At 40.0% G+C, this 17,929-nt stretch overlaps 1 protein-coding gene across 1 annotated transcript in view; it reads right to left on the reverse strand.

Moving 5' to 3' along the window:
• Positions 1 to 17,929, reverse strand: part of KDM5A (lysine demethylase 5A) — a 63,770-nt gene that overhangs the window by 21,953 nt on the left and 23,888 nt on the right. The window contains exons 12-20 of the mRNA XM_069581561.1: positions 16,951 to 17,113; positions 15,748 to 15,867; positions 12,957 to 13,151; positions 10,556 to 10,737; positions 10,066 to 10,190; positions 7,790 to 7,940; positions 6,314 to 6,428; positions 3,537 to 3,892; positions 316 to 454 (exon numbers count right to left, since the gene is read on the reverse strand). Coding sequence (XP_069437662.1) covers positions 316 to 454; positions 3,537 to 3,892; positions 6,314 to 6,428; positions 7,790 to 7,940; positions 10,066 to 10,190; positions 10,556 to 10,737; positions 12,957 to 13,151; positions 15,748 to 15,867; positions 16,951 to 17,113 — 1,546 coding nt within the window. The remainder of the gene's footprint in view (positions 1 to 315; positions 455 to 3,536; positions 3,893 to 6,313; positions 6,429 to 7,789; positions 7,941 to 10,065; positions 10,191 to 10,555; positions 10,738 to 12,956; positions 13,152 to 15,747; positions 15,868 to 16,950; positions 17,114 to 17,929) is intronic.

The raw sequence follows: 17,929 nt of genomic DNA on the forward strand, positions 1-17,929 counted from the left end.
CAACACTGTAAATTAACTATACTTCCATTTAAAAAAGTAACCCATGTACATGGCAAGAGAGTCAAATACAGCAGGAAATAAACTCCCTACTGCTAAGCATTAGCATTAAATGGCTAATTCTGTCATCTCTCATAGCAAGAAGTCAACAGAAACAAGTAATGTTTAAATAGGTGATACATGTTTAAAAATAAAAATCAGATGAAAGAACAAGTGAATTTCAAGTACACAATTATTTCAGTAGAGAATTAAAGGCTTCAAGGATTCAGGTGTGAGACAGCATTCCCTGAACGGTGGACAGCTCAAGAGGTTCTTTACCTGAATAGCTTCCACTTTAGTTGTCCATTCTCGGGCCTTCTGTAAGGCTTCTTTCAGGGACAACACATTGGGCAGAAAGGCTGGAATGCTCTTAGCTTCATTCACGATGCTTTCTAAACTCGCCACACTATGCCGAGGCCTTGATAAACATAAAAACAGGGAGGACGCATGAGGATAAGTCAAACTACCAACACTTAAATAACACAACATATAAAAGAACTTTCATATATGTGACTTCACTTAATTCTCACCATAAGCCTATGAGAGAGGCAAACAGCTATTACCTTCATTTCCATTTCACAGGTAAGTTTAACTCAGGATCAATTACTTCCTCAAAGTCATTTAATGCAGTAAATGGCACACATGAAGCACTGACTCAGAATCAGTGTCAGATCCCGTGCTCTTTCCCACACTAAACTACCTGTATATCAGTTTCCATAGGATCTGAAACTGTCAGAGATGCCAAGAGACAGCAATGTAGGAAGCAGTGGTCTAGAAATCCACTGATGTTGACATTTAATTCAACTATAAGCACTAAACACCTTGCTACACAAAGATGACCGAAATACAGACCTTATCCTAAGAAATATACTTGTACTAAGAACAAATGATTGTGGGTTCACTACTAGGGAAATAGTGATTAATCTGACCTGGGAGAGCTGAGAAGGGTTCTGAACTAGGCCTTAAATAAGTGTGATTTGGTCGTGTAAAGGATTAAAGGAAAAACATCAGGAATTTAATGAACAAAGATGTGGAGAAAACTTGAAGATGTTAAAACCAAGTTTAAGATGAGGGATAGTGAGAACGGGAGGTGGGATGGGAGTAACAGCAAGGAGGGGAATCTGGCAGAAAAGATGCAGATTAAGAGGTCTTCAGGGCTGTGAATTAAGGTCTATGTGAGCAACGGGAAATTACTGAGAGTGGGAACAGTTTGAGCACCCATGATCCCTACTATGTGCCAAGCACTGGGCTATGTCCTTGGGATGATTAATGCACAAGATGACATAGTCCTTGCCTTCATAAAACCTTTTAATCATGGGGGAGGTGATTATCAATAAAACATTACAATACACCATAATTACAATAATAAAGGAAAAGGAAGATGCTGTCAGAATATACAGTAGGGGGACTTGGTTGACTTGGCAGTAAGGAAGGCTTCCTAGAAGTGACTTCTAAGCTGGCTTCTCCTTTCTGAATAGGAACTAGTCAGGAACGCCAGGACCAGGCCAGGGGACGGGTGGTGGAGGTACACCAACGTAGGTGGACAGAGGGGAAAAGTGTTCCCCAGGGTTGGTGTGGAGAGCAGGGGTCATTATGTCTGGAACACAGAACACAAGAAAAAGAACGGCAAGGGGTCATGGGAGGTATTTAAGCAAGGGCCTAGATTACAAAAAGTCAGGTTGACGAAGTCTGAACTTCACCCTAAGGGGATTGGGAAACGGTGATGGGCTTTAAGCAGCGAAGTCAAACTGTCACTTCTGCACTTTAGGAAGATACTAATTTCACTGTGAAGAATGGATGACAGAGGGTTGAGATTATAGACAGAACCTGGTGCTGTGTGCTAAGTCAGCTGTAACAACAGCCCAAAGAAAAAGAATCAAAGAGAAAAACACCAAAGAAACAGCATCAGCAGGACTCGGGAGCTGAGTCTGAGGGGAAGGAAATGGGAGGGCAGGGCCAACACTAATTTCCAGCGTTCTGGCTTGTTCAAATGAGTGAAAGAGGGTTTAATTCAAAGAAAACAGGAACAAAGGATGAGAACACGGGAAGCAGTGGATGAAGGTTATTTTGAATACGGGGAGTCTGAGGCACCTACAGGACATCCTCTGGAATAACTTAACAAGCAGATGATAGCTACAGGTAAAAAAACAAACTTGTGTTCTAGATGAGGATTTGGAGTTGGTCTGCACAAAGATGGTAAATGGAGACAAGAAGTGAGATGAAATTTCCAAGAAAGGGTACAAAGTGAGCAGAAAAGCGGCCTAGGTCAGAATTCTAGGGAAAGCACTCTAAAAGAGGCAGAGAGGCCAAAATCAGGAGGAGAATATCTGGAAAGGAGCAGTCAGCAGCCAACCAGCGCTTAGGATGCAGAATGTTAAGGGTGCATTTCAGAAGAGCTTTGACAGGAGCTGGAAAACTGACTCCCTCAGTCCTCTCTACCAACTTCATTTTCTTCATGACACTAATTTGCTGAAACTCTGGAAGATCTCCTGGAGAAGGAAATGGCAACCCACTCCAGTATGCTTGCCAGGAGAATCCCATGGGCAGAGAAGCCTGGCAGGCTACATACAGTCCTTGGGATCTCAAAGAGTCAGACAGGAGTGAATGACTAACACTTTCACTTTTCATTCACTGTTGGCCAATTTTAGAACTGCCTTTCCTATCAAATGAATCCAAAATAAGTGACTGGCAAAGTAATTAAGCACATGAAAACTTTGGAATGAAGTAGAAAAAGCTTTAAATTTGAGCTGTATTATTTAACAACTATATGATCTCTGTAAGCATCCCAATTTCCTCATCCTCACAAAGGAAATTATATTAATATTAATCTTTGGTGAAAAAATACTTTCATACAGAACATCTAAGTCAAACTGACGGACGCCTGACTTCAATCTCACAAGTCTACTGGGTGCCGATGCTAACGCCTCCCTTCTCCTGCCTGACTCTCATCTCTCTACTTCCCCGCGTGAATCCCCTGCTGGGGTAAAATAAACACCACTCAGCTTCTGTCACCTGGGCACACACTGACACATTCCTTAAGCTGATCTTAGGACATGTCTCTTACCTCCCCTCCCATTTCAATCCCACTCATTCTTCAAGGCTTGATTTACATTCTCCTCTTTCTCTCAAGAGTCTCTTCTAATCCTCCAAGCTACACTGACCTTTCCCCCCTCTGATTCTAGCATTTTTCTGTTCCTCTCAGTTAACAACATACTGTAGCAGAGCTTTGTATTTCTTAGCTCCTAACTAGAGTAGCAGTAACGGTAAGGCTGTAAACAAAACACTACTTTGTATCACTTACCAAAGTACTTAACAAAGGACTCTGCACACAGTGTGCTCATAAGATTTGAAACTGTCCATATACAGACCCACTTGATAACCTAGTGACCACTTGGGGAAGGCACAAGACATTCAGCTCAACAGACCTTTATGTTCCTCCCCACTCTCTCCTTTCTAACCTACATCTTAAAGAAGGGACAGGCACCAATAGATGTGTTCACCTTGCCTGTAGGCAGACCTTGGCCTTCTCTTCCCATCGCTCAGAGACTGTGAGGAGCTCCTGAAGCTCGGCCATCGCTTTCTCCACAGCATGGTGGGGTGCCAAGCCGACCCCAGAGTCTATCAACTTCTTCATGACATCCAAGGTGACCTGCTGAGGGTCTGACAGTGTCAGTCTTACTTCATCCAACCAGCGAGCTTGCTGAAGCTCTTGCTTTAGTCGAGCTAACTCTGGGAGCTCCACATACAGACTGGAGCCCATATCGATCAACATCTGGAGTTTGGACGAGTCTGGGGTCTCGTCCATCATGGCCTCCTGAGCACGCTCATGAAACTCCTCCACGTCATCAAGCAAATTCTGAAAAGGTCAAAGGAATAAAGAACAAACTTAGAAGATACAAAATGAGTATGGAATACATATGGTTCTGGCAAACTACCAAATTCTAGACTATTTAATAATCTCACTATCATAGCACCAAACAGACATATGATAAAGACATAAATATGCTTCTCTGTAATTATTTACACACCCCTTTTCAATCTGATTAAGTCACTTTATTTTGGGGGGCTCCAAAATCACTGCAGACGGTGCCTGCAGCCATGAAACTGAAAAACGCTTACTCCTTGGAAGGAAAGTTATGACCAACCTAGAGAGTACATTAAACAGCAGAGACATTACTTTGCCAACAAAGGTCCGTTTAGTCAAGGCTACGGTTTTTCCAGTAGTCATGTATAGATGTGAGAGTTGGACCATGAAGAAAGAATTGATGCTTTTGAACCGTGATGTTGGAGAAGACTCTTGAGAGTCCCTTGGACTGCAAGGAGATCCAACCAGCCCATCCTAAGGAAATCAGTCCTGAATATTCATTGGAAGGACTGATGCTGAAGCAGAAACTCCAATACTTTGGCCACATGACGTGAAGAGCTGACTCATCTGAAAAGACCCTGATGCCGGGAAAGACTGAAAGCAGGAGGAGAAGGGGACGAGAGAGGATGAGATGGTTGGATGGCATCACCGACTCAATGGACGTGAATTTGAGTAAACTCTGGGAGTTGATGATGGAGAGGGAGGCCTGGCGTGCTGCTGTCCATGGGGTCATAAAGAGTCAGTCATGACTGAGCAACTGAACTGGTCACTCAAAAATATTTCATGACTGCTGAGTTAGGTACAGGGACTAGTCTAGGCACATAGCATTAAACAAAAAATACAACATCCCTGTCCTCAAGGAACACATGTTTTAATGTAAGTGGCCAGATACTGAAGACATGAATATAATGCTTCAGTTAGTTTTCAGTGCTATGAAAGTAAAACAGGGCAATTCAATACAAAAGTGATCAGAGGTGATGAGGTGGCAGGGGGGAGCATATTACTTCACAACGATGATAACAACCAAAACTACAATGAGGAGGTACAGGAGGAACACTAGTTCAGGAAGGGCAAATAATAACTGCAAAAGCTTTTAAAGAGGAATGAGCTTGTGTCTTGGTCCAAAGTGGATGATGGATAGCAAAGTGGATATGGAAGAAAAGTGGTTAAGGAATAAGCAGAGGTCAGATTACACAGTGCCATGTAGATTAATTACAATCACTTCGCATTTTATTCTGATGGCTTTGGGGAACCACGAGAGGATCTTAACCATGGGGAAGTGATATGACTTGATTTCTATTTTACATAATCACTCTGGTTACTGCATGAAAAATGAACTGTCGGGAACAAGAGTAAAAGAAGAGAGACCAGTTAAGGAGCTGCTGCAGTAATCTAAGGGGCAGAGTCCCACAGTTTAGGGCATAATTTAAGTGATGGAGATGATGACTAGCAGTCGACTCTGGAAGAAATTTTAGAGGCAATATAACAGCAGCACTAGTTTTGAAACTGAATGTGGTATATAAGGGGAATAAGGCAATTAAGGGTTTTGATTCATCTCATCTAAAATGCCGTTCTGCCCACCACAGGCAAATAAGAGTGGCTACAACTGGATAGACGAGTCTGTAGCTAAGAAGAAAGGCAGGCAGAGCTGGGCATCAACTGGATACAGGTGATATTTAATGTCACCAAGAAGACATCAGGACCTCGAGAACAAAGGGCCAAGATTCCCAATGTACTCCAACCCAGAAGCCAAGCTGAGGAGAAAACAAACAGCCTCCCTAAAGAGGAAGGAACTGTGAATCGTGAATCTGAGATAAGCACAGTGTGGTGTCAGATGTTTAGAAAAGAAAATCTCTCAAGAAGGAAAGCATGGTCAATAATCAGAACACTCCTACAGCACAGGGTTTAGACAATACAACTGACATTGATTTCACTGTTGATAACCTTGACAAAAATCATTTTAGTTACCCAGCCCTGGCCAAATCACAAAAAGACACCACAACTTATCAAAAGTTAACTATGCAGATTAATGTATCTGAGAGACACTTCTGAGATTTTACATATTCATTAAGCCATGATGGCCCTGGTAATTTCAGAGCCCTGCATTTTCAAAAGTTCATGGGCTAGTAATTCACTGATACATTGATTCCTTTAACTAATTTTTTCCATTTCAATTACATCTATGTTAAATGGAGGTTCTGGCCTAAAAGTAACAGAGAAAAAAAATTTTCTAAACTAGCCTTAGTTCCAGAATTTTAAAGGAGGAATTAAAGACTGAGAACCAAGAGAGTTCTTACTACCTACTGAAAAACCTTAAACAGCAGCACTTATTTGAGAAGAGAAACATAGAGAACAAAAAAACGAATCAAGACACACTATTCTTTTTACCCCAAAAAGAACGCGATACTCCACCTTTACTTGTCGAGCTTGGCTGATGACGCACGGAAGACTGAAGAGCTGCTGGACAAAGGCCTTCAACTCTTCAACCGTCAGTTTGGTCCGCGTCCTCCCACCGTCTGGGCTCTGCCTGGTGTCAATGTTGAGACGTAAGTAAGAAAATTCAGTCACTACAGCATTAAGGGGGTTTCTAGTCTCTTCAGAATTCTAACCCAAGAAATCCCAAAATACAAGTGTCTGAGGGATTTCATTTTCAAATGAGATTCTTAGCTCTTCAGTTAATGGCTCAAAGATTCAACACTCTAAATTATAGTTCTTCCAACCTTAGAAGTATTAAACATTTCAAACATTTAATAAATTCTCACAGTAAAATGTTAAGTTCACTGATAAAACTAAATCCTCCATCTCAGGGAACTTAAGATGTAGAACAAAGGCCTTTAACCCAGCTTAGGAGATAACAAACCCTGTGAAACTGACTCCAGATTACGTCTGTACATACACTTTTCTAAGAAAAGGGTCTCTAAGCTTTGGCCAGATTCTCCAAGGTGGGGAGGCGGGGGTAAGAGACCCAGTGACAGGTGCGGAGTCCTGACTGATGACTGGTCTCTCATAAAACAAAAGATTAAAAAATGTACCAAGTAATTAAAAACCCAATGTGAACTGCTATAGAAAAAACTATTCAGACACAAGGAATATGTTAGAATGCAACACTGCCACAGAAAATGAAACGTGAATTATGTGAAATCCAAGGCATATACTGCCATGCTCCTTAACAGCCTCCCCTGCACCCAGGTCACTCTCTGCTGCCACCTGCCTTCAGCCTGCAGTATCATCTATTTACAGACACTATTACACACCTACTGTGTGCCAGGCATGCTTCAAAGCACAGCAATGAAAAGGATGAAAATCCCACATTCTACTCTAGCATTATCTTCCAGTGGGGTAGGAAAAGAAGGAGGAGATAAGGCAGTAAGTAGATTTGTCCACCAGGAGAAAAACAAAGCAGGAAGGAAGAATAAAAAGGCTGCAATTTTACAAGGTTGTCCGAGAAGGCCTCTCCAAGAATATGATGTCTAAGCCAGCTGGGTATCCGGGAACATAGCCCCAAGGAGGGCCAGGAGCAAATACACAAGCCCTAAGCAGAGGACACAGTGAGGGGGAAGGGCAGGGGGAGCACGGTGAGGGGGAAGGGCTGGGGGAGCACGGGGAAGGGCAAGGGCAGGGGGAGCATGGTGAGGGGGAAGGGTAGGGGGAGCAACGGGGAGGGGCAAGGGCAGGGGGAGCACAGGGAGGGGGAAGGGCAGGGGCAGCACAGTGATGATGACGAACAGGGCGGGTAGTGCAGGCAGAGCAAGAGAAGCGCGTGCAGCAGGAGACGAGGCTGGGCATTACTTGGGAAGGGTAACACAGCCTCACAGACAATTAAGACTCTGTCATTACTCTGGTCAAAACAAAACAGAAAACCACTAGAGAAATTCTTCTCAGTCTTACCTGTGTTTCTGCTTTTTGCTCAGAAGCAGCTGAGCCACAGAAGCACACGTCTCAGCTTCTTTTACAGCATCCTTAAGTTTTCGAAAGAGATCATTCTCTGGGTATTTCCTATCCTCAGCATCCTCTAACATTACTCGTAACTCAATCAAATCTGTAAAAACAAAGAGAGCCATATACTATCACCACAGAAAATAAAAAGCCAATCACCAACCAATTAGCAAAAACATTACAGCTGTTAAAATCCCGCCAATACAACTGAAGCTTATACCAGGTGGCTTGTTCCTAATACTGAGAATTTCTCAGTTCAGTTCAGTCACTCAGTTGTGTCTGACTCTTTGCGACTTCATGGACTGCAGCACACCAGGCCTCTCTGTCCATCACCAACTCCCAGAGTTTACTCAAACTCATGTCCATTGAGTCGGTGATGCCATCCAACCATCTCATCTTCTGTCGTCCCCTTCTTCTCCTGCCGTCAATCCTTCCCAGCATCAAGGTCTTTTCAAATGAGTCAGCTCTTCGCATCACGTGGCCAAAGCACTGGAGTTTCAGCTTCAGCATCAGTCCTTCAAATGAATATTCAGGACTGATATCCTTTAGGATGCACTGATTGGATCTCCTCGTAGTCCAAGGGACTCTCAAGAGTCTTCTCCAACACCACAGTTCAAAAGCATCAATTCTTTCTTTATAGTCCAACTTTCACATCCATACACGACTACTGGAAAAACCGTAGCCTTGACTAGACGACCTTTTTGGCAAGGTAATGTCTCTGCTTTTTAATATGCTGTCTAGGTTGGTCATAGCTTTTCTTCCAAGGAGCAAGCGTCTTTTAATTTCATGGCGGCAGTCACCATCTGCAATTTGATTTTGGAGCCTAAAACCATAAAGTCTGTCACTATTTCCACTGTTTCCCCATCTATTTGCCATGAAGTGAGGGGACCAGATGCCATGATCTTAGTTTTCTGAACAATCTGATCTTGGTTTTCATGATCTTAGTTTTTACGCCAACATTTTCACTCTCTTTTCACTTTCATCAAAAGGCTCTTTAGTTCTTTGCTTTTTGCCATAAGTGTGGTGTCATCTGCATATCTGCGGTTATTAATGTTTCTCCCAGCAATCTTGATTCTAACTTGTGCTTTATCTAGTCCAGCGTTTCTCATGATGTACTCTGCATATAAGTTAAATAAGCAGTGTGACAATATACAGCTTTGAAGTACTCCTTTCCCGATTTGGAACCAGTCTGTTGTTCCACATCCAGTTTTAACTGTTGCTTCTTGACCTGTACACAGATTTCTCAGGAGGCAGGTCAGGTGGTCTGGTATTCCCAGCTCTAAGAATTTTCCACAGTTTGTTGTGATCCACACAGTAAAAGGTTTTGGCACAGTCAATGAAACTGAAGTAGATGTTTTTCTGGAACTCTTTTTTGATGACCCAGTTGATGTTGGCAATTTGATCTCTGGTTCCTCTGCCTTTTCTAAATCCAGCTTGAACATCTGGAAGTTCTCAGTTCACATCCTGTTGAAGCCTGGCTTGGAGAAAATTGAGCATTTCTTTACTAGTGTGTGAGATGAGTGCAATTGCATGGTAGTTTGAGCATTCTTTGGCACTGGAATGAAAACTGACCTTTTCAAGACCTGTGGCCACTGCTGAGTTTTCCAAATTTGCTGGCATACTGAGTGCAGCACTTTCAACAGCATCATCTTTTAGGATTTGAAATAGCTCAACTGGAATTCCATCACCTCCACTAGCTTTGTTTGTAGTGATGCTTCCTAAGGCCTACTTCATTTCGCATTCCAGGATGTCTGGCTCCAGGTGAGTGATCACACCACTGTGATTATCTGGGTTGTGAAAATCTTTTTTGTATATTTCTTCTGTGTATTCTTGCCACCTATTAATATCTTCTGCTTCTGTTAGGTCCATACCATTTGTGTCCTTTATTGTGCCCATCTTTGCATGAAATGTTCCCTTGGTAACTCTAATTTTCTTGAAAAAAGAATTGCTCAGTAAGCCATTAATGTGAGTCTACTTGTAACAACGGTTCCCCAAAATATATGATACATCTGCTGTTAGCAATCTGTCTCATTTTATATCAACTTTATCACTTAACGAAAGATTCTCAAACAGGAAATTAAGTCTATAGTCAACCAACTCATTGGTCTCAAATCTCTTACGAAGCCTAGGACTTTTCCTTAATGGAGGAAAAACACATGAAACAAAACAAGATCTCTTTCAAAGTGAAAACCATTTCAGTGTCTGCTTAAAAAAGGAAGAAACTTAACCTTTCTTGTGACTGAAATTGGCAGATAATGCTTCTGTAACACGACTGACCCACGTGTCATAGGACTGTGCCCTGACCTTCACACCATAGAGCAGAGAAGGGAGGTCCTCCAATGGGTAGCGATATCTAAAAAGAAGATCACATACAAAAATAAAAACTTTCAAAACCCAACAACAATTTGAAAATAAATTAACACTGAAACAGAATCACCTTAAGGGAAGTACCATGGCCAGGTACACATAAAGAGAAGAGCCTAAGCAGCTCAAAGAGCTTTAATTCAGAGAGAGGCAAGGAATGTGTCCCATCAACTTGATAAAGCAACTCATTGTACTCAGTAAGTTCAGGGCCAACTTTAATGGGCTGACCCTCAAGAAAGGAGGCGGACGGGTAAGAGGTAACCAGAACAAACACAAGGAAGGGCATTACGAACAAGAGTATTAACAATTTTTAAGAAGACTGTAATGGAAGCCTTACGAGAAACGTGTGGATACCTAAGACATTTTTTCTGCATGGGGCAGGGGCACAGATCAGTCGGATGGTAGAGACACACGAGCCGTTCAGGATTACAGGAGCATGTGAGAGCAGAGAGGAAACAGGTGGTCCTGCAGGCTGAACACTGCCGCTCATCATCAGGCACAAGCTCAAACACCTCTTCCTCCGACATCAGGACACCCTGAAATACAACTGATGTCACCTGATCAAGTCTTTCCAGTCTTTCAAGCATCAGAGAACTTAAACTTGTTAACTTTTTTTACTACTCTGACAACATAAACACGGGAGATACGATGGCACATCCTCAAAATATTTTCTAAAAACATAGCTAGTTTTTTATGAACAAGACTAAACCTTAGTATCTAAGAATGCACATGTGACTGATAAAAACATCTTAAAATGCAGGAAATGCTTACTACAGAGGTTGAAAGTCATTTGTTGAAGAAAGGACAGGAAACAGTAATTGGGAGGTACTTTGAAGATGGCTGATAAGGGTTTTCTTGGGCACAGTAAGCCAAGACTTTTTTATTTGCTAGTATTATTTTTCTAACATATTTTGCCCTAAAAACCTTTTTTAATATACAATTTTGAAAGGTTATACCCTATAGTTATTACAAAATACTGGCTAGCTGATAAAGTTCTATTTCTTGACCATATGGTGATGACAACAACGGTTGCCACAGAATAATTCATGAAGTTCTATATGTTTTATGTGGTTTTTTTTTCTATTTAACATAAGAAAAAGATAAATCAAAAAGCACTGTCCCCAGGGACAATATACTCTTGAACTAAAAAATTTAATAGTCTGAAAATAACAGATAGGTACAAACACATGCAAAGATAAAGAGATATAAAATTACTTAAACTATGAAAATCAAAGTATAATCTATTTCAACAAGGCATCAAAAAGAAGCTAACCTTCTGCATATAAACAACAAAGCCCTATTATATATATCACAGAAAACTATATTCAATATCTTATGATAAACCATAATGGAAAAGAACATTAAGAATGTATATGTGACTGAATTACTCTGCTGTACAGCAGAAATTAAAACATTGTAAATCAACTTGACTTTAATTTAAAAAAATATTAAAACTGGAAAAAAAGAAAGCTTATCAAATTCGGTATGCCACTTTAAGAAAGGGCACTTGGCGTGCACTTTACAAAGGCTTCCATTTGATAAATAAGGGGGTCCCCTTTACAGTTTCTACTTACCTGAGCATGGTGTTTACAAACCAATTCCACTATGACAGCAATCTTCTTTTTTTTCTCCACTTAAACAAGGTAGTGATCTAACAGTTTATTCACTGGCAGACACAACCCAATTCTTTCAATATTTTCTTCTTATCTAGATCTCTCCTGGCTGAACTCTCCTATCTTTTCATTTTCTCATAGAAGCACTTCGTATTTTCTTTAAAAGTTACTTTAATACAAAAATGGTTCCAAAATGCACTGCAGGTGTTTCTTACGTTAACAGCTGGCAAACAGGGAATGCTAATACATCATCTGACTAATCCTGGCTGCTTCAAGAAATTCTACACCTCTTCCCAAAGCATACTCCAAGGACCACTAACCCTAGAAAGTATTCCACAAAAAAACAAGGAAACTTAGGGGGAGATAAATGCTATGCATCATACCTCTTCCAACTGGAAATTAACAAGTACCAGCACATTAAAGGATCAAGTAAGTTTTATAGTAAAGAATTCCACTAAGGGACCTCCATAGTGATCTAGTGGTTAAGAATCCGCCTACCAATACAGGAACACAGATTCGATCCCTGGTCCGGGAACTAAGATCCCACAAGGAATTGTGTATCATGGGAAATAAAGTGGGCTACACAGAGAAAGAGGGAGCATGGTACACAGCCAATGAGGCTAGCTACGTAGGGAGGGTTAGGGAAAATGGGCTAAGACAGGCTAAAAACATATATTTAGTTTCCATTTCAATATGATGTTTAGTTTATTTGAAGCATTCAAAATCCCAACACTGGGTTATTCAGTGCTTCTTATATTCACGAAAAACTCAGATTGGCGGGAAAGACAGATTGATTAACTCGGACAATCTACAATCACCAGAAACACAACTTCTGTTTAATTACAAAGCTGAGAGAACTTGATTTTTCTCACCTAAAGAAACACTATACCTAGGAAAATTTTTAAAATATATACCTAAGAAATTCTACCTGACAGGACTGCATTTTTAAAAATCTGGAGATGCTGACATCAAGATTCCTAAAACTTCAACTTAAACCAAAATGGCAGAAACAAAGGTATGAAATCTCCAAACTAGCCATTTCTGTGTTCAACTTCTAGAGGGACTGAAGATGAAAATGGATTCTTTCCACCACAGGTTCAATTTTTAGTGTTTTCCGTGAGCAGTGTAATCAGCAAACTCACCATCTGCATCACAGATTCTCTTAACCGTGTCTCCTCCTCAGTCAGGAGCGTCAACTCCTTGCACACCATGGCAGCCAACCCCACGTCTAAGCATTCCGGATCTGCCGCCATCTTGAAAATGAGCTCCTCATGGGAGAAGACACAATGGCGCCTCAGCCGGCGGTAGTGACTCACACACTGACGTCCAATGGGCAACTGAAAACAAGACCAGATTCTCAAATTAAAGTACTTGCTTATAACATTCCAGAACAGAACCACTGCTTACCCCAGATCCTCTTTTTTTCTTATAAACAACACAGAACAAGAGCGTCCATTTGAATGTAAGAGGTAACTGTAAATATTAAAACTTTATCGCCCAGCAAGAATTTCACAAAGGCCTTCCCAAAGAAAACCCCCCAATCCCCGATGCTGAGCTTCCAGCCTAAGTGGCTGACTTCCAATCATTACGCAGTTATGCACCTCAGGCATGAGTTTCTTGACACATAAATGAGGCAGAACTCTTACACCTGTCACATGGGACTGACCTTACAGGAAAAGAAAGAAAATCACCAAGCTATAAAGATATAATTGGACATATTCAACATTGATATTTCCACAAAACAAAACAAAAAAACCAGACACTACTACAAAGGAGGGAAAATGGAAGGGAAGGGAAGGAAAAAGCACTAGTTCACAAGGACTATTTTTTTATAAGGACTATTTAGATGTTAGCATCTAGAAATTATTTTTAAAACTACCAGTCTGGCCTAGAAAAAATCCGAAGTGCAATCATGAGATTATGTACTTTAATTTTCCTACACGAAATAAATTACTAAATGATCACTTTTCATAAGCCAACAGATACACTCTCTAAGATAACTTCTAAAAAATCTAACACGCTTCAAATAAAACTGATACTAGCTACACTACACAAACTCTTTCTCTCTCTCCAACTTCTTTCCTTTACTCAAGTGGAAAAACTTGGATGGCTGAAGTTTTTGTTTGTATCTGAAAACTGTAACATCACAGAAAAAATAAAGTCAACCTCTGAGAACCTTTTGGAGTTGGCCTCCATTTTGAGGAAGCAGAGGGGAATCACAGGAATCAGAGCGGCAGAGCACAGTACTATCTCTGAATCCAGCACTATTTCCCCACTCTTCCAAAGAAACAATCTTTCCCAAGAAAATACATGTTGAGCTTATGAAGCAAAAAAAAACCAAAACACGTTGAGCTTATGTTCTGCATTTATCTTGTCTACCAACAATATACAATTCTTTTTAAATTCTCAGGTATGTAAACGTTTCTCAGCCTTAAAGCAAAAGTAAGAAGAAAAACAAAACCATAGGACTTGCAGTTTTAATTATCACAAGTAAGGAAGCCACATAAAATAGAACTGATTGACCACTGTAGCTTATAAAAATTTGTACCATCACTTTATTCCAGATATAAAGCTGCTTTTACTTTTCAATTATATCACACTCTTCTCCTAAGGAGTATCAAGGACTTTCACATATATTACCTCACTTGTCTGAGGTCATTAAGTGTATCTTAGCATTTTTACATAGCAGGTAAAAAAGAATTTAGGACCAGAGAAATTAAAAGTTGCCCAAGATTAGACAGCAGTAATAATGAGCATGTTAGAGATAGAATCATTTCCAACTCATCTCTGAATCACCTGCATTTCCACACTGTATCTACCTGGCCAAGGAACAAGTAAATCACAAACACTTAATAAATGTAAGCTGGGTTTTCTAAAATATAGTGCAAGTCCAAGACAAAGTCTTAAGCTCTGTTTTGCTCTTGCTACTTTCTAATATGTAAGAAGTTTAGAATGACTAGGTCGAGTAGGATTGTTCATTTTTCAATTTCATTCATTAGCCAAGGAAACAATATGACTAATTAGCCCGCCAGGCTCCTATGTCCATGGGATTCTGCAGGCAAGCAAACTGGAGTGGGTAGCCATTTCCTTCTCCATGGTATCTTCCCAACCCAGGGACTGAACCTGGGTCTCCTCCACTGCAGGCAGATTCTTTACTAAGCCACCAGGGAAGCCCAATTATGAAGTTTAACAAACTAAGGTGCCCATAGAAAACGTAAGATCCAATATTACTAAAAAAAAAAAAAAAAAATCCCCAAAATGTCAGGAGAGGTGACAAACAGAATAATCTCACTAAAGGAAAAATAAAGTCAAATAGTGTATTACAAGTTTGCAGTTTTATGTCCCCAACAAGATGTAAAAGCTACTAATTACTTTTTTATATCTACTTCATTTACAAGCAAAATGGCAATCAATGGCAACATCATCTACACAAAAGTGGAGCCCATAGAGATCTCAGTATCACGGCTACCCTTTAAAATAATCTTTTTAAAAAGAATATAGAAAACATAAAATGCCAAGAATAAAATCAACTAATTTTCTATCAGAAGGAAAATAATAAAGGGATATTTTAAGATAAAAATCAGAACTAGCTATTTGATATGGTACAATTAATTCCCAAAGATCTGGTCACCTTTATAAAATCCAAAAAATGCTCAAAGAAACCAGAGACTAAAGGAATTACGTTCACTGAGAGAAGACTCAGAAAACATCAACTGCTCATTTAAAATTCAAACCGAACAAGATAGTAACGAATGAAAAGAACTATAAAACCTTCCAAATAAAAACTACCTGGAACTTTCTAAATTGCAGCAGACATCACAATCCCTACTGAATACTCATAAACCTCCCCTCCCAGCTAAGCAAACACAGCAATTACAATGCATCTCCAGGGGTGTTAGTAGACGTACAACAGCCACTTGCTATAGAACAGACCCAGTCAGCAGTGCAGAAGTTCACGGCCTCGGCGAAGTTGTAGCCTTGGTTAAACCCAGAGTGATAGGCCCGAGGGAACGTCACCACAAACTCGCCAGCACACTGATTGGTCCTGTACACCTAAACGCAAATCAGAAACAGGATACGAAAGCAGAAGAAAACAAAATGAAAACAATAGAAAAGGGAGACATTTCACCAGTTTCAGAAGAGCTTTTTAAACTTGACAACAATAAACTATTAAGCTACACATACCAAAAAATAACATCAGGGTTGAAGAAGCTGTCAGTTTCACCTCTTATAATATTATGTCACTGATAAATTAAAATAATTCATGACAAGAATTCACAGCCCAAGGAAATTTTCAAGGAGAAAACATTCCTCTCACTGAGCTACTACTAGTTTCCTAACTTGATGACATTTTTACAATTAAGAGAAATTTTCTTTTATTCCTTTTATTTCTATGATATACACAGTGGGAAAGGATGAATTTCACTGTTTTTGCATGATTTTTGGGGGGGAAACTAACTGATTAGCTCCTATGTCATACGGAGAGATCCTCAAATCAGTTTTCCTGAATCTCTTGGTTTTATGATAATACTATGTCTTTTGAAAAGTCCAAGATTGTGTACAAATTAACTCTTTAAAGACAAGGCAACATTACCATCGCCCAATCTCCTTTCTCATTAAGGTTATGATAACTATTTGACTACACGCAGCAAACACTGAATTTATACTTTATCAAACATTAGTACAATTTAAAGGTAATAATCATTTTCAAAACTAAATTTAAAAGTAGAAAAGGTGTTCCTTATGTATTTTTACTTCATTATCTCATACAAAAAAAGGCTATAAAATCTTTATATGAAAGATGGAAATATGATCTCCACAAAGATAAGGATCAGTTATTAGAACTACCACTTAAGACACAGCTACTTTGATTAAATGGGGATAATAAAGAAAATAAGATGTTTACTAAAACCAAGATATACTGAAAACAAGGTTATTCTGACAGGCTGCTGTACATAAGGTATGCTTCACATTTCATAACAACCCATTCTTAATGAAATAAATGTTGTTCCCTTCAGAGTATAAATTCTAATTTGGCTAAAAGAGGACATGATTTTATTCCCCATTATAAAACCAAGCATACATTATGATATACATTAACTTTAAAATACTGAAGGGAGATGAATAAAGACTCACCGGTACCCCATGCTCCATCAACACATTGGGGTTCATGATGGTGACTAACTGATGCAGGAGGTCAGGCTGGGACTCAAACAGCTCAGGGGCCAGCTCCCTCATCACCTCCTCCAGCTGCTCTGCAGCATGAGATGGCACGCCATACCATGTCTTTGGCTCTCCCCTAGCAAAGAAGTAACTGTTTATCCAGGCAGAGCACGGTGCCCATGAGGCCAGGGCCTCAGACTCAAATCCACTAAACTGTAATTAACTTTGTCTTGCTCTGTGGCCATAGATTATGGATCTTGAATCCTACCAACCATTTCAAAAATCTGTGCTACTATTCACAACAGGAGGTAAGGCAAGAGTATATGGACAGGTGGGTACGTAGTTTTCACTACGGAAAGGCAAGTCGAATGAACTCTTTAAGGTCAAGCAGTAAACAGCGTCTTCAAACAGGAAAGATGCTATAGGAAAAGCAAGCACTGTACCAAAGGATACTGACATACTGCCTAATTCACAGGTCCACTGGACATTCCAATTATCCGCACCATGATCAAAGTAAAAGTCAATGCCCTATAGAATATGTCTGTACAACTTCATGGAGTTCAACATTACTATCCAAGGAAATAAGCCAAGGAGAGACATTGTTGAAATCCCGAATAATACTTATGAATCTTACAAATTGCTGAAATCCTGAGTTCTATCTATGAATCTTAAGGACCAAACACTTGGCATTGGCAATACATCAGACTTCAGTGGACTAGAGTTTACTTATAATACTAATTGAAGTTCAAGGAAATTGATTTAATTAGTCATGCAATCTATAGAATAACTTAAATCGTAATGCAATTCACAGTGCTGTCTCTAATAGAAACTTACAGCAATGACTGAAAATGTTCTGTATCTATGCTGGCCAATACCAGGGTCACCAGTCACAAGTGACAATTAAGCACTTAAAATGTGGTTAATGCAAATGATGAAGTAAACTTAATTTTAA

The sequence above is a fragment of the Ovis canadensis genome, chromosome 3 (genome assembly GCF_042477335.2).
Source record: "Ovis canadensis isolate MfBH-ARS-UI-01 breed Bighorn chromosome 3, ARS-UI_OviCan_v2, whole genome shotgun sequence".
NCBI lineage: Eukaryota > Metazoa > Chordata > Mammalia > Artiodactyla > Bovidae > Ovis > Ovis canadensis.